Source organism: Zootoca vivipara, chromosome 2 (assembly GCF_963506605.1).
Source record: "Zootoca vivipara chromosome 2, rZooViv1.1, whole genome shotgun sequence".
In the NCBI taxonomy this organism is placed as follows: Eukaryota; Metazoa; Chordata; class Lepidosauria; order Squamata; family Lacertidae; genus Zootoca; species Zootoca vivipara.
In genome coordinates this window covers 25,560,133-25,572,722 of record NC_083277.1, presented here as the reverse complement: position 1 = coordinate 25,572,722, position 12,590 = coordinate 25,560,133, and the positions used below count along the sequence as shown (strand labels likewise).

At 43.6% G+C, this 12,590-nt stretch overlaps 1 protein-coding gene across 24 annotated transcripts in view; it reads left to right on the top strand.

Moving 5' to 3' along the window:
* Window positions 1-12,590, top strand: part of MAGI1 (membrane associated guanylate kinase, WW and PDZ domain containing 1) — a 477,919-nt gene that overhangs the window by 451,664 nt on the left and 13,665 nt on the right. For 14 of the 24 annotated variants that reach the window (XM_060271321.1, XM_060271308.1, XM_060271304.1 and 11 more), the window contains 4 exons: window positions 643-734; window positions 2,688-2,880; window positions 4,904-5,197; window positions 11,307-11,510. In XM_060271321.1, coding sequence (XP_060127304.1) covers window positions 643-734; window positions 2,688-2,880; window positions 4,904-5,197; window positions 11,307-11,510 — 783 coding nt within the window. The remainder of the gene's footprint in view (window positions 1-642; window positions 735-2,687; window positions 2,881-4,903; window positions 5,198-11,306; window positions 11,511-12,590) is intronic. The other 10 variants (XM_060271319.1, XM_060271305.1, XM_060271322.1 and 7 more) reach the window with 2 other exon arrangements.

Below are 12,590 nucleotides of genomic sequence, written 5' to 3'. Positions count from 1 at the left end.
ACTATTCCACCAACCCAGAATCTCAGGTTGGTGCTGGTCTAAACCAGAAAAGAGGAGCGGAGCAATGGCACAAAGCAAATGCCTCAAAAGCAAGAACATTGTTTTGATTTGTCAGCTGCAAGGACCGAGAGACAGCGTGGTTACTGGAATCCCCTTCATCTGGTGTGAACAGTATTCAGGAATCCAGGAATTCCTGGCATGTGTGGGCAAGGGGCAGGATATGTAATGGACATATACAGACAAATGTGATATTGTTTTGACATGACGTTTTATGGTACCTTAAGCCAGTAGGGGACTGTGTGGTGGGGTATAAATAAATAAAAAAGTACATAAATAAAGGTTTGTTTCCGTGCAACCCTGTGGAGCTTGGTATGATGCAGAGTTTCTCTCAAGATCAAAGGCAAGTTGTTGGGTCTTTCCTTTCACAGCTGTCCCCCATCTGTCCAGGGAAATCCCCAGAGGCTGAGCCATTTTATAATAGGGCATCATAGATAGCTACACATGCATTTTGAGAATTATGTAATGTGGTGCCATTCAGCGTAAGTAAAATGGTCTGCTTAGAAGGGGATTTCATTGTGTGTATATGTGCTTTTTTCAAGTCAACTCTGTGATAAAGCATTAATTCTTCCTATTTTCTTGCAGTTCCAGATTATCAAGAGCAGGATATTTTTCTATGGAGAAAAGAGACTGGATTTGGATTTAGGATTCTTGGTGGAAATGAGCCTGGAGAACCTGTAAGTATTTTGACATTTTTAGGCCTGTTTTTACCTTTTTTAATCTCTTTACCCCGGAATTTTCAGAGCTGCATTCGCCAGAATATGTGTCCCATAATATTTCACATGCATCCTTTCAGCCACTTGATTTTAAAAACAAGCAAAACCGGAGCAGAGTGCTGAGCTATGTTCTGAATAGCTAAGGTTATGAAGAGTGTTGATCTCTGTTCACATAGAGGTCTATTTCTGCTATCAACTGGCTTAGACCCCCGAGCTGTTTTGCAGCAGCTACTGACCAGAACGTCAACAGATGTTAGCAACTTTGGGCTGCTTTGATTTAGGTCACACTTGAGCCAAGGCTTCTGATCTTATTACCAGTCCCTTGAGCTGAATAAACACAGTCTCATTCAGCAGGACTCTCCAAGAAAATGAATGTCATGTTAAATAGAGGAGGAAAGGCACAATCATGGGTAAAGGAACGGAAGTCTAAAGATTTGCACTAGTAAAGATGAGCCTATCCATGAATCTCAGGATCAAAATTCTAGAATTCGTTTCCCCGGGGCAAAGTCATACAATGCATATATTCTTTGAAGAAGGGTGTTGCTTTTGCGTTCACAGGGAAATATGAAAGCGACTTGTATCAAGTTGGGCCAATACCCCATCTAGCCTAGTTAACAGCTGCTCTGGCTGGATAATTAATTTCAGTGGTTCTACTCCGCATTGGACTTAGTTGGCTATGGCCCAGAATTTGTAACTGTCATGCATGTGGCTCTCTTAACTGTGTTGCACCATGGGAACAGTAGTTCATGGAAGTGGAAACATTCAGAAGAGGAAGAAACATACTCACTTTGTGAGAATGGTAGGGTGGCGGGCTATTTGCTGCCATGCCATGAAGACTGCAGCCTACCCAGAAGCCTTAATGAGAGCCAGCATGATGTAGTGGTTAAGAGTGGTGGACTTGTAATCTGGTGAACCGGGTTCGCGTCCCCGCTCCTCCACATGCAGCTACTGGGTGACCTTGGGCTAGTCACACTTCTCTGAAGACTCTCAGCCTCACTCACCTCACAGAGTGTTTGTTGTGGGGGAGGAAGGGAAAGGAGATGGTTAGCCGTTTTGAGACTCCTTAATGGAGTCCAAACTCTTCTTCTTCTTCACATGGTCAACTGATATCATCAACTTGTATGCATGTGCAGAGGCCTCTAGGTTCCTCTGCCATAGTACCGGGAGTGAGGGCAGTGCAGAGATATGCCCCCTGTATCCATGGTAAATAAAGTTAGGGCATACTTTTGCTAAAGGGATAATGACCCTGTTGGGAAGCTCAGAGAATATGTACTGCTTCCATGTTCAAAGTTTTGGAAAGTAAGGTAATTGACCTAAGTATGGCACTGACTGACCCTATTCTGCCATCCCTTCTATGTTGTTGCCTCACTGGTATCATCCATCTGGGTCTGGCCCTTTAGGCACATCTGGCATGACCCAGATGTAGTCACATAACAGCCTGGATTGCATTACTCCACTTGGCTAGAAGATGTTTGGGTATAGACCAAGGGCAGGGATCCTCTACCTTGGTGGGCAAATGTAGCCCTCAAGGCCTCTCTATTTGCCGCTTTCCTTGGTCATACCCCAAATCCATGGATCCACAACTTCCCAGAGTATTTTTCCCAGCTGAAATGTGTCCTTAAACCTCTGGGTTGCCTGGGTGGAGAGATGTGAGCATTTGGGCTTGTCTAAGCAGCCTCTGACTTATGTATGGCTGGAATGTCCCCTACGTTCCCCTACGCCTGCTCTTCTGCCCCCTCTTGCACTGGTGTGCATCCCCTGCTTACAGTTGCCCACAAGGGGCTGCAGTCCTTGACCCCGATATAAGGTTCCCTGGCTCTGGACAGTCCTGATTTGGCGCTGTGGAATTAGATTTCACTTCTTCCGCAATTCTGACAGCGATTCTTCTCTCGCACATGCACATGCTTCTCGCAGATTTACATTGGTCACATTGTGCCACTGGGTGCTGCAGATGCCGATGGCCGCCTGCGATCTGGGGATGAATTGATCTGCGTGGATGGGACCCCTGTTGTCGGGAAATCTCACCAGCTTGTAGTTCAGCTTATGCAACAGGCCGCCAAGCAAGGCCATGTCAATCTGACTGTCAGGCGCAAAGTGGTTTACACAGGTAGGTTGCAATGTGACTCACAGTGGGGGTTTTTTGTTTTGTTTTGTTTTTTTACTCCTGTCTGGATGAAAGTGAACTACTTTCTAAAGATCAAAAGCTTCAGGTTCTAGCAAAAAATAGCAACGCACCATTCTGTTATTTATATTTTGCTTTTTAACCTCCGGGGTTTTTAGGGGTTTTTTAGGCTTTTCAAACACAGGTATAAATATAGGCTGAAATGTTTTCAAGCTGAGAATTTACTGCTGGTGATTAGAAGAGATATGTTGCCAATTTCCAAGGGTTTCCCCCCATTGGGTTTAGTTTAAATTTACCATTTTAAAGGATAATCTTTTATACGATAAAAAAATATTGTGAAACTGATAGGCCTGTAAAGTGGTAATCATTTTATAGTACTACCTGCAAGGGAGCACATTATTACCTTAGCCATGTTATCCAAATCCTAATGTTGAATGCCGATGGTTCTGCCCTAAAAAAAGGACCTTGCTGGAACTGACTAAACTACATTTAGATCATAACCATATACACACTTACCTGGATGTGTGTCCCATTGAGCTCAGTGGGTCTTATTCTGAGTTGATAAGCATGGGGTTGCACTATTTATCCAGCAATCTGTATCCAGCAGATGTTTCGGAGAAGCCTCCCTAGCATGAACAGCCACCCCCCAGTTGTTCCCAACAAGTTTCCTGCATATATGACTGTGTGCTAGTGCTAACCCAGAAGTATAGGAAGTGATCCTGGTGTCAGCATGGCATAGCTCAATATCAAACATCAGGTCAATTGGATTGCATGATCCATGCTGGGGGGCCCCAATTGAAGTGTCAGCATGGACTTGGAATTGCCAGTGGGTGTGAATTTGGGAGGATGATTAAGATGGGTAGTGTATAAATTTTTATTTATTTATTTATTTATTTATTTATTTATTATTATTATTATTCTCTTAATTTTGGCTTTGGACCTATAGAAAACTATATTTTAGCATATTCAGAGTCAGTGTTGATACATTTCCTCTGCATAAAAATAATAATAGAGGGATAGCCATGGAAATTGTTAAGGCAGAATACAAAACCCACTGCATGATTTTGTGCAGGAAAGATTCATTAGGTGGGACAAGCAGGCACCCAGTCTCCTGTCTGCATATATTTCCTGCAAAATCTATATGAAGGAAATTTGCCTTCTGATTTTTAACATACCTCTCACGAATTTCTGAGCAGTATGTCTCAATGGGGAAAAAAACCTGGCGTACAATTTGGCTATAGTGTGCCTTTTCTTCCTGGTGTGGCCATATTTAGTACCGGTACTAGTAGTGGTTGCTTTTCTGTACATAATTATTTGAAGTGACTTTCAAAAAAACAAGGTAAGATACCATAAATAAAATGTGTGAAAACAAAACAGAAACAAGAAATTGGCGTGAAAAGTCCCCAAGTAAAAGTGTGATAACCCAGTGTTAATCCACCATGAAATCCACCACCAGGAAAAAAAACTAAATCCCCAGTTAAATATTTCCTCTCCTGAATAAATAGGTCTTCGTGCTATCAGTGAGTGAAAGAAGTGACAGAATGCCCCCCTCTCTCTAGAGAAAGAGTATTTCATAAGGTGGGCCTTATGAAGTGTGCTCCATGCCCCAGCTGACAGAACAGCAGAAAGAAGGGACATATTTCAAGGAAGCCTCAGATGACTTCAGGGATTGTTGGGGAGGAATACATGGAAGAAAACACTCCCTAAGATTGTCTTATACAGTGGTACCTTCGGTTGCAGGCGGGATCCGTTCCGGAGGTCCGGCCGGATCCCGAGGTTTTTGCAACCGGAGAGACCGCTTCGGCGCATGCACGCGTGGCAAAAACTCGGAAATAGACTTCTGGGTTTGCTGCTTACGTATCCCGAAGTTTATGTAACCGGAGGGATACGTAAGCGGAGGTACGACTGTAGTATGTAGATCTTGATATTTCCGTCACAAAACCAGAAATTCAGCAACTCGTCCAGTTATCTCGTGGTGTTGAGAGACGATTGCCTCTTTCCGAAACAGTTCCGAAAGCAGAGAACGAGGTCCCCTCCCCAGCCTCATCTCACCACAGCAGCAACCAGCCTGCTTCTCTGACAGAGGAGAAGCGCACTCCGCAGGGGAGCCAGAACTCTCTCAACACCGTCAGTTCCGGCAGCGGCAGCACCAGTGGAATCGGCAGCGGAGGAGGCGGGGGCAGCGGTGTGGTCAGCACTGTGGTGCAGCCCTACGATGTGGAAATACGCCGCGGAGAGAATGAAGGCTTTGGCTTTGTCATCGTGTCTTCCGTTAGCCGGCCAGAAGCTGGAACGACGTTCGGTAAGTGCAGAATGTGCTTAGAATTGCTTTGGCTCTTTAAGCTGTTTCCTTGGTGCCTAGAGCTCTTTTACCTGCACTCATAAGTGCCTCTACATTTCACAGGCTTGGCGCGCCGTTGATTTGTGCATCCCATTGCATGGTGCAGGCTTCCTCAACCTTGGCCCTCCAGATGTTTTTGGCCTACAAATCCCATGGTCCCTAGCAGGACCTAGCGGTGGTCAAGGATGATGGGAATTGTAGTCTCAAAACATCTGGAGGGCCAAGGTTGAGGAAGCCTGGCATAGTGGGTCCCATTTTGACGGGGAGCTTTGTCTTGCATTGTCCTGCATCGAGGCAGCTAAGTGCAGCAACTCTTTCGTTATAACCATTAATTACCTGGGTGAAATCCTCTTCATTTCACCCATGGTGTTGTATCTCACGAGTTAAACTCAACTTACTTATGGCCAACACTGAGGCAACACTGTGAAAAGAGCCTGAGTTGATGTGCCTCTGTACAGTGAGAATAATAATTACAGTTACTAAACAGTTAATTGCAGTTCATGAATGTGCTCCCTATTCTATTTAATTAATATGTTTAATTGGAAAGTCAAGCTTTGGGAGTTGTTTCCCTCCAGGGTCTTGTTCAAAGCTGTATTGGAGGAGAGGGGCTGTTTTCGTTTTCGTTTTTTTTGGAAAGCAGACTGACATTTTTGAACTCTTGAATAATGACAGTAGTAGAAGAGGTTGTTACTCATTGAACTCTTCTCCAGGGACGAAGCCTGTAGGCCTGAGTTTAACGCAAGTGCCCTCTCTTGACAGATGGCTATCCCTGGGATAGTCCAGGAGGGACCTTAGGAACAAATGGTGCTTTATGCTATATACTGGCCCTTTCATTTCTAGACATAAAAATATTTTTTCAAAAATATTAATTTAACTGATCTTTGGGATGCATCACTGCACTCCCAAGTTTCCATTAAGTGAAACATGCAGACATTCAGTGGGGCCGGTGAAATCTCTGGAGGTAATGCTAGGCTTAAATTTTGTTTGTGAGACTTTTATGGGCCCTTCTCAATATCTCCGCTGTCTCTCGCATTATGGCCACCCTGTGAGTTTGGGAAATGCCATTTATTTCAAGCTCTGGCAGCCATTAGGCATTCCAGATAAGGAATGGCCCCTGCTGCTCCAGTGAGTCTCAATTTAACATTTACCACTGTAAGCACTCTATGCGGCCAGCATCACATTTCAGAAGTGCTTCACCCACACACCATCATATGTGTGTACATTGAATGTATTCTAGCAATCTGGGTCCCCTGTGGGTTCTGTGCTGGCATGTGCAGCCTGCCCTGCATGGTGCCCGTGCCTGGGGGTACCATGATGCCAACAAGTGGGATGCTTGCGCCAACGTACTTTGTCTGTGGCCATGTCTCATGTACATGGTCTTCAGCATTCAGCTGAGGACCATAGATGTGACACACACAAAGCAAGTCCTTTCCATTCAGGGTTTGTTTCTCCAGGCAACCAGAGACAACATAATCTAAATTAACTCAAGCATCCATCAATGGTAATTAGCTGCCCCATACATCTTCAATGTGGCACGGGGATGGAACTGGAGGCTCTTGAAAGGAACCCCGCAGACATAAAAAGAAATAGGAGAGCTTCTTTCGTCCACTGTTTTTATACCTGAATCAAGATATTACAGCAGAGTCTATTCAAATCAATCTAAAAGTTGGGTTAGGGAAGAGCTTCATCTCCTCTGTTATCCGACTCTAACTTGTCGAAACCTAAAACTTACTATAATAGACTTTAAAATATGGTGTGCTTCGTTGCATTGCTTACCCGGCAATGTTTAGTAATCCTGCCTGCAACATGTAACATGCATTGCTGTTAATTATGACAACAGGGGTTCCTGAACCCCTTGTGCTAAATGGTCCTTTGCAAATTTCGAGAGATAGGAGTTCTTCTCTCCCCAGAGGAGAGGAAAGCGCATTTGGAATTGCATGGGATAGCCATTCAGTTTTGAAAGGGCCTCTCTCACCATCTGTGATGGCTATTAAGAAACCGTCATTGCAGATGAGGCGATGAAGCAAGTACAGTTATGAAACCAGTCAAGACATAACAAATTGGTAGTAACTCTGAGGTGCAGGGGGCTAACATAAGGAGACAGTCCTTCCTTGTGATGGTGTAGCACAGGCATCCCCAAACTGCGGCCCTCCAGATGTTTTGGCCTACAACTCCCATGACCCCTAGCTAACAGGACCAGTGGTCGGGGAAGATGGGAATTTTAGTCCAAAACATCTGGAGGGCCGAAGTTTGGGGATGCCTGGTGTAGCACTTGGGCACCCATTCTACACACACACACACACGTATGTAATTTTTTTACTCTAAAACTTAATTAACCATTGTGACATGTATTGGAGTGGTCTCTTAAATAAGAGTATTCTAAAGCCTCTGCTTGCCCATATCAACCTGAATAAGAATGGTGAATGTGTTCATTTGTGAAAAGATAAATTTTTGTGGCTAGAAATATGAGCTATGTAGAAGCAAATTTATGTCTTGACTTGGCTCCCGCCCTTCTGCTCCCCAAAAAACACTTCTCCCCTTTATTTTGCATGAGATGCTTGCCCTTAGCTACAAAATGTGTGGGGTTCTTTTTATCGTTATTCAGATCTCACAGAGGTAGTCTGCTGAGATGGGCTGAGCTACTTCAAAATTGTATTCATTTACAGTAGTTGTCTGGGTGTGTTAAGGAATTAGCCAATAAATGTTACTCTCATGTGACAAAGCCAGGAGTGGGTGATACTCATCAATGTAAATTATATAACGACCAATTATCATCAGTTATACTGCCTTCTGTTAGTGAGTAGGCTTTTCCTCATGTTGCCATTTTAACTCATCCTTCATTGTGATCTTTTTGATAAAGCACAGCATAAACATGTGTTTCAAAGTACTAATAAAAATGCAGTGCAAGCATATCTTTGGATGAATGAATATTATTTCCAGCCACTTGGAAAAAATTACGTAGGTGTGATAGATATGACCACATTCAGATTCAACTCCACCCACTTACTAAATGCCTTGTGCAACTTTTGAGAAGTACACACAAATGTGGAAAGGAAGTGTTGTGAAAGCTAAGCAGTGTCAAGGCAGCAGATTTTGACTTTAAAGTTCTCCTCAAGAAGTCAGATCTGGAAATCTCAAACGGAACTGGTATTCTGAAATCAAATTCCAACGGAAATAGAAGCGAGTGCCAGAATTGATCTCCAAGCCAGAGATGAGAAGCAAGAACAGTACAACATATTAGGTCTCGCTGAAAGATGAGTGTTATCAAGATAGCCAGTGGTGTGGGCTGAATCAAAGCAAGGAAAAAAGCCAGAATCCTGCAGCCTGTTAAGTCCAGTTCTGGACCCCATTAAAGTATATATCCATTAGATTAGTAGTCCATAAAATGATCACCCTTCTACTGAAGATAAAGTGCTGTTGGTTAAAAAAATTTTTTAGAAACTAACAGAATGACCAAAAATATTGCTCAGCTCTCTGCTTCTTCCCCACCTCTCACTCTTCTACTTTTAAGTTATTATAGAACAATTATATCACAAAAAAATATTTGTGGGTGTTGTCCAAAGCCTTGCATTGCATTGTGGAGTGAGTTGGACTTATGCATTGGACTCTTAATCGATGTAATGGCTTTGCCTACCGTTAAATCATTGCAAAATTTCTGAAGCCAATTCTGCGAGTCTGTTTTTTTGCAGTGTTGAGTTCTCAAAATACCACTGCGATTCAACGTGCATTGAATAGTTAAAAGTTGAAAGCTATTCTTCTTCATCCTAACAATATAGCAAGAGGCACCAAATTTATTTCATTTCCTTGATTGGCTTGTATCCAAAACGTTTGGACAACTGGGCATGACTGCCGCCAGTGGAAATAAGTTGCTATATCTCCACTTGTGATAACGCCAAAGTTTTGCTGGAATGTTGTATGTATTCTCTCTGGTATAAGATACTAGAAGGCATATTTCTAAAATAGGTTTCTGTTAACTTTACACTGTATATCACATTTCAAGTACTTTTAACAAACCTCTTGTCACACATTGCTCCCATTTTAACCGCTTTCAGTCTACTGTTTGCTACAACTTTTGTTACCCCCTCATAACGCAACATGGTGCCAGTGAGTAGCATATTGGAAATAGGAGGCAGTGGCCCAAATCGCACTTCAGCCATAGCCTCATTGGGAAACCTTTTCACTGTTTCTCCACTTTCAGTTAAAATGGGGGTACAACAGAGAGAAGAGGGGTGGAAATACAACAACATGACCTAATAGTGTTGTGAGGATGAATGGAACAGTGGGAGAAATTGAGAAATTTTATTGTTCATGGATTTCAGGAATATGCCTTGATTTAGGCTGAATAATCCCCAGTGGTTTTGTAAAAAGTTGATCACATGCTGCACAGTATTTCCTGACAGCTGATCCCTTCTGGTTAAGTTCTAGTAAAAGTTCTAGTAAAGCAGTAATGGCCAAACTTGGCCCTCCAGCCCTACAACTCCCATCATCCCTAGCTCACAGGACCAGTGGTCAGGGATGATGGGAATTGTAGTTCCAAAACAGGTGGAGGGCCACGTTTGGCCATCACTGGAGTAAAGGAAACAAGTAGCCAGCACTCGACCCTTAAAGTGTTCATATTCTGCTGCAGCAAGGAAATAAGAACTCACCTGTTTGTTAGAATTCACAATATGTGTTAGGTGATGAAAGGAAATAAAATGCATTCATCCCAGATCACTTGCTCGTTTCCTCCTGCGCTCTCCAATACAGGGGTGGGGAACTTGTAAGCCTCCAGATCTGATTGGACTTCCAGCTCCCATCAACAACCAGTCCTTGTGGCCCGTTGACAGTGATGATGGAACTGGAACCCAGCAACACCTGGCATGCCACACTTCCCACGCCTAATTCTAAGCACAAACACCTGCAAATGTGTTCCGTGGAAAGCAGTGGGACTGACCCTAAAACAAATAAATGCATTTAGATTTTGGGCTTGCAATTGAGAGCTGTTGTGGTCAGGTTTGGGGATTCCCCACCCACTTTTTACCAAGATCACAAAAGGGGAAGAGTTATCAAATGGTTTGGAGGCGAAGTGGCTTTGGAAGGCCGTGGGTGGAATTCATCATAGCGCCAAGTCTCTCATTCCTTTGACGCAGATTTCTGCTTTTGCAACAAAGTGTTCCTCCCCTCTCCTTTGCCCTGCATGACCCTTAAATCTGTTTTAGGGGTCGTCGTCCCCCCCCCAAACTCTGGAGCAGATTTGGGGAGGGTGCAGTGTGCACGCAGGAGAGGGGGTGGGGAAATCCCGTTGGGCAAGTGCTGATGGGAGGCTGTGGTTGAATGCCACCCCATATATTCCAGTCCTCCTGTCCCTTCTGTAGTGGCTCTGCTCCTTGCCTCAGATAGTTGCCTTAGATAGGAGGGGGAAACAGCACCCGGTTCCCTCCTGCTTTTTTCCATGCTGTGTTCATTTTATAGTGCCGATTGCTATGAGTTGTTGTTTTTTTTTATAATAAAAAAATCAAACAAAACTTCCTTATTCCTTGGTAGACATAGAATGATTGTCTTTCAAAATGGAGAAAGAACAAAACATTGGCAGAAGCTTTAGCAGGCTCTCACTGAGATGACGATGATAAGATAGTACAAGCTTAGGAAAACAATAGAGAGTTGCATTTCCATACAGCGGCAAACCTTGAAGTTTGCAACTAAAATTTATTTTGGGGACCACAGGTCATCCGAAGAAAACTGTGCAATTCTCAACCATGTTAATGGGAGAGAATGTGTGTGTGTGTGTGTTTGGGGAGGCGGGTAGTGGGGATTACTGAGCAAGTTGTAGGAAATGCAATTTTGTGAGGCTTACTTTGCACTCCCAGAGCCAATTGCCAATGTTTTGAACACTGGCAGCAAAGCTATCCTTTAATAACTTTTGCTTGATGCATTAATTAATTAACCCTTAACCTTCTCTTTCCCTTTTCAACCCTTTTTCTCCTTTCCCCCTTCACCACGTTCCCAACGTATGTAAACGATTTGTTAAAAAAAAAATGCACACGCACACGAAATATATATATATATATATATCGCAATATCAATACAAAAGCGGGCAATGCATGTGTGGCCATGCCTCACAAAATAGGTCGGATTATTGAGGGGAGCCCAGCAGACCGCTGTGGGAAGCTGAAAGTGGGGGACCGGATACTGGCCGTTAATGGATGCTCCATCACCAACAAATCACATTCGGACATCGTCAACCTAATTAAAGAAGCAGGAAATATGGTTACTCTGCGCATTATCCCAGGGGATGGTAAAGTATATATTCTCTTAATTTTTCTCTACCCACCCTCTCCACTTCCCATCATGGTTGGCCATTGCTTTGTATGGGCTTTTTATGGGCTTTTGAGTTGCTTTGAGCTACACCAACTTAGGAGATTGTGCTCTGAGCAGTTCTAAAGCCCTGGGCATATTCTGAAAGAAACTTGTGTTGTACTGTTATTTTTTTCCCCCTTTCCTTCTATAGAAATGCTGCAATGGGCAGGCAGGTTTTTTTTGGGGGGGGGTAGACTTTGCTCCCACAATATTGTGTCTGTTTTTATGTGGGAGCTGAGTAGATATACAGAAATTTTCTAGTTAAATGGAAGGGCACTTTACAGTTCTAATTCCTAGCTGGGGCACACTTTTCCCTCACACTCATTGTCCATTTCTTTCTCCCCCATTGGTGTAGAGCAGGGCTTCCCAAACTTGGGTCTCCAGCTACTTTTGGACTACAACTCCCATCATCCCTAGCTGGCAGGAACATTGGTCGGGGAATGATGGGAACTGTAGTCCAAAAACAGCTGGAGACCCAAGTTTGGGAAGCCCTGGTATAGAGGATCTACAAGACATCTAGGTGCTTTCACAGTGCCAGTGATGTGTGTTTTGGCACTAAGCGATCAGATGCATTCCAAATAGCCACTCCAAAAGCATGCTCACCAGTGCCAGTTGCCTGTGCATGGTTGGAGATATGAACCACTGGGAATCTCCCTGCCATCTCAGCAAGGCCATCTAAGCATTAGAAGTATTTTTGGGCGATTATCAGAAATCGGGGGGCACTTGAAACTTGTGGAGCCTGATTTAGAAGCATCTTCTAAAGAATAGCTCTACCCGTTTGGATGTGTTAACTTGTGGTAATAACTCTGAGCATTTTGCCAAACCCACAGAAGCTGGTACGGCATTACATACCCTGGAAATCTCAACTTTACTTTTAAACAAAAACAAAACAAAACAAAAACCCCTTCTTAGTCCTCATGGTTGCTTGATATTTCAACTGTAGGCAAAAAGATACATATAGGGCAGGCATCCCCAAACTGCGGCCCTCCAGATGTTTTGGCCTACAACTCCCCATGAT